This window comes from Ornithodoros turicata, chromosome 6 (genome assembly GCF_037126465.1).
Source record: "Ornithodoros turicata isolate Travis chromosome 6, ASM3712646v1, whole genome shotgun sequence".
Classification (NCBI taxonomy): Eukaryota; Metazoa; Arthropoda; class Arachnida; order Ixodida; family Argasidae; genus Ornithodoros; species Ornithodoros turicata.
In genome coordinates this window covers 13,524,320-13,534,806 of record NC_088206.1, presented here as the reverse complement: position 1 = coordinate 13,534,806, position 10,487 = coordinate 13,524,320, and the positions used below count along the sequence as shown (strand labels likewise).

The window sequence follows — 10,487 nt, the reverse complement described above, 5'->3', positions numbered from 1 at the left end:
AGGGGCTGTGTGACGGAACACTGTGTGACACCCTAGAAAGAGCCAACAAGAATTCATTCGTTATCCTCATTACAATCTGACAACGGCACAACATGCCGACAAGTAAAGCACGCACTACACCGTAGCTCACGAAGTGCTGCCGGGAACAAAGCGAAGGAACCACTCAGCAATGTTCCTCATGTCCAAACTAAAATATCCGAGCTGACGAATGCCCCGCCTCTTCTCCACATTCAAAAAAGAAAAAGAAAAAAGAAAGAGAAGAGAAAGAACGAAAGCCGAAAGAGAGTCAAGACCGCGGAGAGACCCACCCGGCCGGCGGTCTTTCCTCCTCTCCACGTCGTCGTATGCAGCAGCTTGGGAGGGGAACATCTTCTCAGTCAGAACAACGGGATTCGGGGCCCGCCACGGACATACATGCAACCCCGCTACCGCCGTTGGCACTGAAGACGGGCCACCCAAGTAAGTGATCTTCTTGACCGTTTCTGTAGCGTATACGAAGAGGGGAGTCAAGTCCTGTAGATCACATAAACAAAATACAGAAGCCGACACTGAAGATTTTTGTTTGAGTTTAATTTGGGAAGCGTGGACCTCCACGCGAAAGCTTGTACAAATTAAACTCAAGCAAAAATCTTCAGTGTCGGCTTCTGTATTTTGTTTATGTGACCGTTTCTGTGCAACACCCAGAGCGTTATCTGCGCGGCGGCTATCTGCCGGGGGTAGTTTCTTTATTGGTTCAAGAGTACGAAGTCTGTTTAGTCAGACGGGAACGAGGAACGAATGTGAGCAAATATGACGGCAGAAAGACGTGCTCCCTGAAAGGAACTGTTTATTTTACTTCCTTTAGCTTTTTTTTTTTAATATTATTATTATTGTTATTATTCCAACATCGTAATGGAAGCCGGAAAGGGTCGTTATTTGGATGGATAAGTTGTAGTGAGATATGCTTAATGGCGAGAGTTTGGGGAAGATGTTGCTTGTGAAGTCTCGCTGACACCGACAATTGGCGGCGCCAGACTGTGCACATGAAGTGCCCGTAATTGGGGTGGCGGAGCCTGCGACCGTAAGAAAGAAAAAAAAAAAAAAAAACATGCTAAGGAGTTCCGACCCATTCGACTTGACTATGAGAGAATGTAGGAGGTGGTATTCTGAGAAAGTTGTCCAAAATCGCCGGAATTTATGAACGTGGAATATGTCCCGTATGATCTCTTCAAAGCACAAACAAGGGAGCTGCCGAAACCTAGCGACAAATATTCTGGGGCAGATAAAACACCCGAGCAGCCAAACTTCCTTTGACACTTCTGCACACTAAAAGAAAAAAAAAAAAAAAAAAAGGAAAGAAAGAAACAGAGAGAGAGAAAGCTGTGTTTGATTATAGTAAGTGGGTTGCGTCCACGCCACACAGGCGAAACCCTACCCCATCGTTGACTGTAATTTTGTGAATATATATAATGGGTTTCTCAGTGAGGCCAGTAGTCCCACAGTGTGCGCAAGCAGTGTCTTTCGGCCAGTAGGGTATGACCACAGACGAGCATTTTTTTTTTTTTAATTTACGTAACTCTTTTCATAACTATAGTCCGGTTGGAGCTTAAGCATCCGTCTTAATTTTTTCATAACAGCACGAGAGCCTAGCTTATTTAAAGTCACCGCAAGTGTAGTCCTGTAAGGTTTGTAGTATGGACAATGAAAAAAGACGCGTTCCCGATTTTCTAAGTGCTTGGAGAAAAAGACGGTATCCGTCCACAGAGATAACAAAGCAACAGAGGAAACAAAAACCGAAAGAGCAATGAGAAAACTGTCCACTTCCGACTCAGAGGTGGACATTTCATAGATGCCGTTTCACACATCGCATACACTTTGATTTACTCGTGGGAACGCACCATGGCTCCGACGAAATCTTCCCCACTACAATGTTAGGATTCACGATCAAACTTTACCGTCCACACAAAAGAATGAGGAAGCTCCGTTGACTTTTTTTTTTTTCAGATTCTACACAAGAGTGCCACAGCCAGAGCAGAAAGAATGCGAGTGGCCAACGGAGCCCTCGCCTCCATGGCCTTCACGGGCGTTGCAGCCGCGATGCTGCTGCTGCTAAGCTTAACAGAAACTGACGCTCAAATACTTAACCCACCTTACTTCAACTTGGCCGAAGGACGGTCCATCTGGGCCACAGCGACGTGCGGAGACTCATCGCCGGACGAACTCTACTGCAAGCTGGTCGGAGCAAACTTGGACGCCCAGGACAGTCCTAACATCAACCTGATCCAAGGCCAGGTCTGCGACTACTGCAACATGAGTGACCCTAGAAGAGCCCATCCGCCCGAAAATGCCATCGATGGTTCCGAGAAGTGGTGGCAGAGTCCGCCCTTGTCGCGAGGCACGAGGTTCAACGAGGTCAACCTCACCATCGACCTCGGTCAGGTGAGGACAGTTCCGGAATAGTAACAGTCAATACTACAGCCAGTACAGTAGGTATTGCATGCCCCGGGGAACATAAGCAGAAACACAGTGGCTGAGACAAGTGCGTATGTGCTGATCAGTTGCAAGTCCTATAAATGTCATATCCAATCCAATCCAATCCTATAAATGTTTCCCTCGGTGGCACATCATGTTGCTGGCCGCAAATAAGTCACCACACAGACCTACACACACAAGAAAAAAAAAAGAGAGAGAGAGAAAAGAGGAAGCGCGTGACACCGCGTCGCGACAATACGCTACGACAGTTTGCATATCATCTGCACAGGGACGAGGGTACGGCTTGAAGAAGCCACGTGACCAAGTGTCTGTCCAATCACAAGGCAGTAACAAGGGAGTATGCGCAGATCGGCATGGACCCAGAGAAGAAGCCACGTGCGCCTCAACCTTGAAATGTTACCCCCGTATTTGGGAATGAGAAAAGTGGGAAAGAGGGAAATGAGGTCGCTCCACGGGCAATAGGGAAGAGAGGGAAACTAGGGAGCTGCGCGGACAGCGGACCTGCTTGCATAGCGTATAGCGCTCTCAAGCGTGCTCGCCAACGAATGAAGTCAGCTAGCTCCTTCATTCCACTCTCTCGGGGCCACCGGTAGTCAAAGCTAATGGGTTTGGAAGTGAGTTTAGTGACTTTAGAGTACGGCACCCAAACTCCTTAGGGCCTGATTGAAATTGGGTGTCGTGACTACGCCTACTAAGAACCCAATCTACGTTTTGGGACGCTCTCTTTAGCGTGGGTACCCAAACCCGTCCCAAAGGTGAACTCGAGTCGCCCTCACGTGGCGCGACATGTTGTGAGAGAGTTAGAATCATTCAAAAGAAGTAAAAGAAATGAAACATCGTTTGCCATAACATAAGTCCCGCAACCCAAAACCGAACCAAAAGTTGTAGTTTCGAAATTGCAGGACTTTCATGCACAAAATGGATGCTGTTACTCCCGCTAGATGGCTACTACGGTTACTATACTTTATGCAAGCGCAAGGTGCTTGCGTTTCGGGTCGCGGTGGGAAGGCCCTATACTAAAAACTCGCTCTCGTTGCCTTCATTTTCGTCCACCACACGCCGCTTTCACTGGCACGCTAACGTTACGCCCTCTCTACTAAAATGGTACCTGGTACTGTGGCCTGGCGTTTTTTTTATATTTTTAAAATTTGCATATACCATGTGCATACAAACGACCTTCACGTCCAATGTTATCCCTATATCGAGCTTCCATCCTCGCCCGAAATTGCGGTTTCGAGGAAAAAAAACTTCCAGGAGGCGCCCCTATCGAGTCCATACCCCTAAAAGTTGCTTTTCAGAAGTAACTGAATTATACTTACAAGTACAGCTCATGAATGTAACGGTTACAATTAGATTTATAATCACAATTGCAACTTACGTAGAATCGCAGTTACTCATAAAAGTCATCGAGTTACACCGAGTTGGATCCATCTCAATACATAATTTTGATGTGTAACTGCTTTCTAACTATTCTTCTTCCCTGAGGAACTACGCCTAGCGGAAACTTAAGAATACGCGTGAACTGAGGCCGCAGAAGCATCACATAAACCCAGTGAATGCTTTAGAAACGTAAAAAAAGCACAATACTACAGCTGTAAAAATGAGCCACTTTTATGACAGATAGAGACAGAGGGATTGTAACACACAGAAACTGAACAAACTGGTGCAGGTTATTTGTCGGCAACATTTCACTGAAGCTGGGGAGATATCCGATCTCCGATCGCGATCACATTGCGAACACATTGAACCAGGGGCGGATCCAGACCCTGGTTTTGGTTGAGGGGGCGATTTCTTTGTTGAAGCGCGTAGTGGGGGAGGGGAGAAAGGGAAATCCCACGTATAATCTGATGTTTGGGGGGGGGGGGCATCACCCCCTCCCCGTGGATCCGCCACTGCATTGAACGTTCGTTGGATGGACACCGCTATGTAGTTGTTTAGTGAGACAGGCATCCGACACTCAAGATCATGACGTCACTTCTGCTTCCGGGTTCTCCCTTTCAAATATAAAAGCCTGCGGGGGACTTGCCTTGAAAGTAATTTCAGCCTAATTGGCATATCAAACGAACACTCGCTAACGAAAGAACAGGAAGTTGGCACTATATTCAGGACAATTAGGGGTCGCAACGACATTGAGTTTGTTCATCGGGTTCTCTTATTTCACGGCAGGAGTGGGGGATGAATTCACCAATCTGTCAGGATAGAACGTGCTTGGAGCAGATATGAGAAAAGTATGTTACAGTTGTAGTTAAGATATGCAGTTTTACAATTCTGAAAGTAGTCCCATTAAAGGTCATTTTTATTAATTTAATTTATTTATTTATTTATACTATACTATCCTACAAGCCTGTTGTAGGAGTGGGATAAAAAAAAACAGATGGGAAACGGTACAGTGGCCAAAAGTACTAACTAAAGCAATAGTGCAGAGACAGACGTAGTAGTTGATGTTGATGTTGATGAAGAAAACATACTAGGTAAAACCTAGTAGTTGTGAATCGTCAACCAACTTAGTGAACTCTTCGAGGGAAGTCGCATTAACAGCATCATAAGAAAGGTTAGGCTAGGGAGAAAAGAAGCGTCACGGCGTACGCAATCAGGCTTGCATATCCCATACTGTCCATTTATGATTGAGTACAATAACTTAAGACGGTTGTTGCGGAATTTGTCTGTCAATAGTTCGATACCAAGTGCTTGGAGTAAACCCGTAGCCGACGTTGTACTTCTATAGTTGTACTTCTAACTTTTAACCTGAAATGTACATCAATACTTCATGGCATAGTGAATTTGTGATCTAGTAAAATAGAAAAAAAAAAAAAGGTGAACTAATTGTTCTGCCATTGTTCGACCACACAAATGAGACAGACAAAGTTGTCCAAAGTTGTCAAAGCTGAATAACAAAGTTGTCCACGCTTAAAAGTAGCCGCGGCTTGGATATACGGTCAGCACGTAAAATGACATTAAATTGCCGTTGCTAAGAATACATTGGTATCGCAAACATTCAATGTAGACAATCGATAGCGAGACTCAACAACCAACCGAGTTTCAAGACTTCCTTTTCTGTCCGTTGAGAGGAAATTCTTCAACGGACGAGAAAGAGGGAAATATTATACGGTAGCATCGCCCATGTACTTTATACACTCTCCACCGACATAAACCACACCTCCCCCATACGCTTGGAACAGCGAGCGTCAGCTTCCACTCCCGTTCTGCCAAAGACAGTCCGATGCTGATCCTGGCCTCCCTGTGAGCCGCATTTTCTTTTTCGAGGGGGAATAGCAAGCCGGCGTGCTGCCTGGCTGACCTTTTCCCCTTTTTCCTTTCCTTTTACTTTTTACTTTCTGCCAATAAATTCCACCCCGATGCGAGCTTCCACAGTTCTATGCAAGACCGTAATGGTTTTCTCAGAAGCAGCATGGTACAGTTGCTGACTTGCGCTTCATTCAGCTCTTTCTTCGCGTCTCCCGCAACGTTACGAGGAGCGGCTTTTGCCGAGAATTTCCTGCTAGAGAAACATGCTAAGAAGAGGAAAAAAAAAAAGAAAAAAAAAAGAAATTGAGTTGGCGAATGTTTTGCTCGGAATCTGCAGGAGTTTAAAGGGAAGACGAACTTCCAAAGGACATATTAATCGGTGCTGATGAAGTGCATTCCTTAGAGCAGTGTTGCTAGATATTTGGAGCATCCGGTGGTATTTGGCGCCACTGGGCGACCGGAGAAAGGCCGAAATTTGAGCTATCGTTACTCTGAAGTGGGCGAGACAGCGACTGTGATAAGATATTCCTCCCTTGCACGGAAACGTCGCGGTTTCGTCTGAAGCATTGCAGACCATCCACCGTAGCAGCATCCATTTCAACGAGTATAATTCAAGAAACACATATCGATACGTTTTGATGCTATGCCAACACTTTTTAATTTTTTTCCTTCCTGGGAATAGCAAGCCGCCATAGCGGTGGCTAACCTTTCCCTCTTAATTTTTTTTATATAATAAACATATTCCCCCCCAACACTAACATCTAAGTGTAGTTACAAATCGGAAGGCTGTGCGCATGGCTGAGCACGTTGCGTTGTTCCCAAGATTGGTACAGCTCCGTCCAAACTTAACTTGAACACGGCGCCGGCCTGCGGAGCAAGAGGGACGACACCCTAGCGGCTCTAACTGGAATTATCGGGAGAGAGCGTTGAGGGCTGTCCTACTCGCACCACGGTGGTGCCCGTCTGAGAACTGGTGCTCCACTTCGAACGGGCGCTGACGTTTACGTGGATATTTGTACTTGCGCATCGTTCCAGTCTGTTCTGGAAATTGCTGCGGGCGATTGAAATCTTCGCCATCTGATCAGTGATTGTCCACGCCGTTAGCAGCCATGTCATTGGTATGCGTCATATTGCTGTAGTGGCGTCACAATGATTGGAATTAAGCAATAGAATGAAAGCAATGTAATAATAATACACGTAAATGCATTACGCTGGAAAAGATCGTTGCTTAAAGCACCGCATTCCGCGCAACGTTGTATCATATGTTCGCGATGGCCAGCCAGTTGACGAGCTTGTTCCATTCTCCCAGTGATTCTCCTTGTGTCGCAGTGTGCTAACGAAGAAGTTAAACATGTTAAATAATGTGGAGTAGTCAGCGCTCTTATGAGTGCTACCCTTTATTTTTCTTCCCTTCTACCCTTTATTTCTTCGAACAACAATGAGAATGAGCAGCTTGCTATGCGTCGAAATAATTTACGGTAAAGAACACCTTGTAGAACGTCGTAAGAATGGAATTTTCCATGCGACATCACAATGTGGTTATTCGCTCGCATTATTCACATATTCACTGTCCATTACCACTTCCATGCTGCTTCAAGAATAACTCGGGTTTGTTATGAGAGTGATATTATCTTGTAGCCCTTGAACGCACAGAGCTTCTCCCGCGCAGTTAATAGCAAGGAAACGGCAGTTTTGAGGCAACTGATGCTTCACAACGATCAGTGATATCAGGCGGCACAAGGTCACGTAATCACTACAAACAAGCTGAAGCTTTGCGTCTCCTATCATTGCCCATTCGAAGCGGAGCACCACTTCTCAGATGGCCACCCCCGTGATGCGAGTAGGACAGCCCTCAACGCTCTCTCCCGATAATTCCAGTTAGAGCCGCCAGGGTGTCGTCCCTCTTGCTCCGCAGGCCGGCGCCGTGTTCAAGTTAAGTTTGGACGGAGCTATACCACTGCATCGATTTGATTTCATCCGAGAGGAGAAAAAAAAAATTGGGGGGGGGGGGAATTGGATAGTCAGTTTTGCTACTCACATAATGAGCCCCCCCCCCCCCCCTCCTCCCCGCGATGCCACGATATTCCGCCGTTAAGAATTCACCGTTCAAAATCCCTGATGTCAAAAATCCCAGGCTTCTAAATTAAAGCTCTAATATGAAGAATGGCGGAATGATTGTGTTGAACAATACATATTACTGAGAAACCTCGAAGTATTGTGTGATTTTGACGTCAGCAGAGAAGTCATTGTCGTGAATAACAGCCAGGTTTTTGGTGACCGTAGTCTGGGCGGCCACATCAAAGCAGAAGAAATGGTTAGAACTAGGTTAGGTTAGGTTAGTTTTCAGAGATTCGGTTAGTGTAGGTATTTTTTGACAGTTCACCACGCCGTTAGGGGGGAGGGGCTCCCCACAGCTGGACACGCTACGCTAGCGCCATACGGGATTTTGAGCATGTGGAATTTTAAACGGTGGATTCTTAACGGTGGCATTTCGGAATCCCCCCCCCCCCCAAGAAAAAAAAAGTACTTTAGCAATCACAACGTCACTTGGCGTGTGAGAATTATCCCCTTATCTTATTGCCTGCATATCTGTGGGGTGTTATGTATCATTTCTGTGGGAACTAGCTAGCAGACAGCCACACAGGAGGAAGCCACATTCCTTTTGTAATTCTACATATTTACGACACTAAACCCTAATTTTACTTCGACAGTGCGGCAACCCGCATATTCGTAATATGTCACTACCAGAAGGAATGAAGAACATTCGCGGCGATTTTCAGCGAGGAATCCGAAACCTCTGGGAATGGAGATAGCCCCGAAGGCCACGAGAAAAAACGGGTTGGTCTTCAAGAAGACATAAAGCAGACACGACGTCAAGAGGGCGTGGTGTCATCGTGTGATGAAGGCAGACGGGGATGACATCCGATCTGCACGTGGGGCCCCTGCATGCAGCTATATTAGGCTTAAGCCTCCTCCACCACTGTGTTTAGCTTTTCGTGGAGTTGCCCACAAAAGGGAGGTAGGGTCGTCGCTGGCTGTCAGAACCGCAGAACTGCTTGAGAGATTGTGGTCTACCATCTACCGTAATTTCACGCGTATTAGCCGCGGCTTTTGCGCGATTTTTTTTTCTCACTGGCGCTCTGCGGCTTATCCACTGGTGCGGCTTATATGATGACTATTTTTTCCTGGTATTTTCCGCATACGCCGGTTTTAACGAAAGGGCGGACAGTGTCTGTGGAATAGCACTGCCCTGCTGATGCACGAACAATGCGTAACAGGGACGGGTCCACATTCGAGTAGATTAATCTTCCTGGTGCATTCCCCAAATTCACGTCTTCTGGAAGACCACTGACCCATCAATCAATGAAAAACGCCCAACAAGTGCACAATCCGATCTTGGTAGAACTCTAGAGCTGACCCCGGAGTATTGACTACAGGGTTTATGGCCTTCTCTATGGTCTCCTTTGTCCCACAAATCAGTCGTCTCGTATTGCCAGCGGCTTATCTGCGAGAAAATTTTCAAACGTTTCCTATAAACGCGTCCTGCGGCTTATCTGCGGTGCGGCTTATACGCGTGAAATTACGGTACATGTATACCTTGCGATAAATTCATGAACAATGCTGAACCAGCCTTCAACGCCTTTGTTCTTTTTCCCGTCTCTTTTGTCATTCAGTGTCGTTTTCGTCGTATTCCTATGTATTCCTATGCGTTGTTCCCGTCGAGTGTTTATCGCAATGAAAATTCTGAGCTTAAAGGAGTCCAGAAAACCCCCTCAAACATTTCCTGTTTGTGACGCATTATGAAGGGATGTGACCGAAGTTGACAACTAGCACACAAAAAAATCTCTGTATGCAATATTCAAAAAAAAAAAAAAGAAAGAAAAAACAAAAAATGAAAACGCACCCGAACATCGACGCGCGCGTTCCCGCTCAACTCGCTCTGCAGGGCGAAACGAAGAGGAGGAGAAGGAAGGAAAAAGTCACCGGAGATGTCATTACGATGACAAGAGTGACCCCCGCTAGCTCCAATCGCTGCCCGCGCTGTACGCTTTTATTTAGGGATGTGCCAACCGAATCCGCGAATCCTCGAATCCTATGCAGGGATTCAAGACTCGCGAATCCGAATCCGTTTGCCCAGAACAGCGAATCGAATCTTTCGAATCCACCAACCACGTTTGGTTGTTTCTTTTTAAAATCAGCGCCTCGAAGCCTGCTTGGTCGGCGGACCTCCGTGCGCGCCAAAACCACAACATAAAGCTCCGATACTAGAAGTAACATGACTTTGCTTTGATTGTTTCTTAGTTGTATGGAGGGAATTCAGACTCCTGAGTTTATATATTTCCTGTAGTCGATGGAGAACATGTCAAATAAGTTACACTTAGGAAGAAGTATGCATGATGGGTATGTCTTCTCCCGAAATTTGTTTTTTATTAAACAAATATATCAAATTCTGCTTCAAAACACTTTTCAGTAAAAGTGTCTTTTCCCTGACTTTTTAAACTCTTTTCCAAGAAAGGATTCGAAAGGTTCGAGATTCGTAAGAATCGTGGATAGAAGTCAATGGCGAATTCGGGTGGTCATTTCATGGCAGCACGGCCTAGCGCTCGGAAATTACTAGGTTGGGGCCCGATCTGCATCACGTGACCGGAAGTTCCCACCAGAACATGAGTGCCAGGAATCTAGCGGTTTTAGTCGCTTGGATCACGCTATAGGGCATCGCGGTCGCTCACCTTTGGGTTCCGTCATCTGCTAAACCACGTGAACTTCGA

At 46.1% G+C, this 10,487-nt stretch overlaps 1 protein-coding gene across 1 annotated transcript in view; it reads left to right on the top strand.

Annotated features, from left to right (window-relative positions):
• Positions 1–310: 310 nt before the first annotated feature.
• Positions 311–10,487, top strand: part of LOC135399161 (laminin subunit alpha-like) — a 39,524-nt gene continuing 29,347 nt past the window's right edge. The window contains exons 1-2 of the mRNA XM_064630902.1: positions 311–459; positions 1,984–2,418. Of these exons, the coding sequence (XP_064486972.1) occupies positions 2,020–2,418 (399 nt within the window). The 5' untranslated portion in view covers positions 311–459; positions 1,984–2,019. The remainder of the gene's footprint in view (positions 460–1,983; positions 2,419–10,487) is intronic.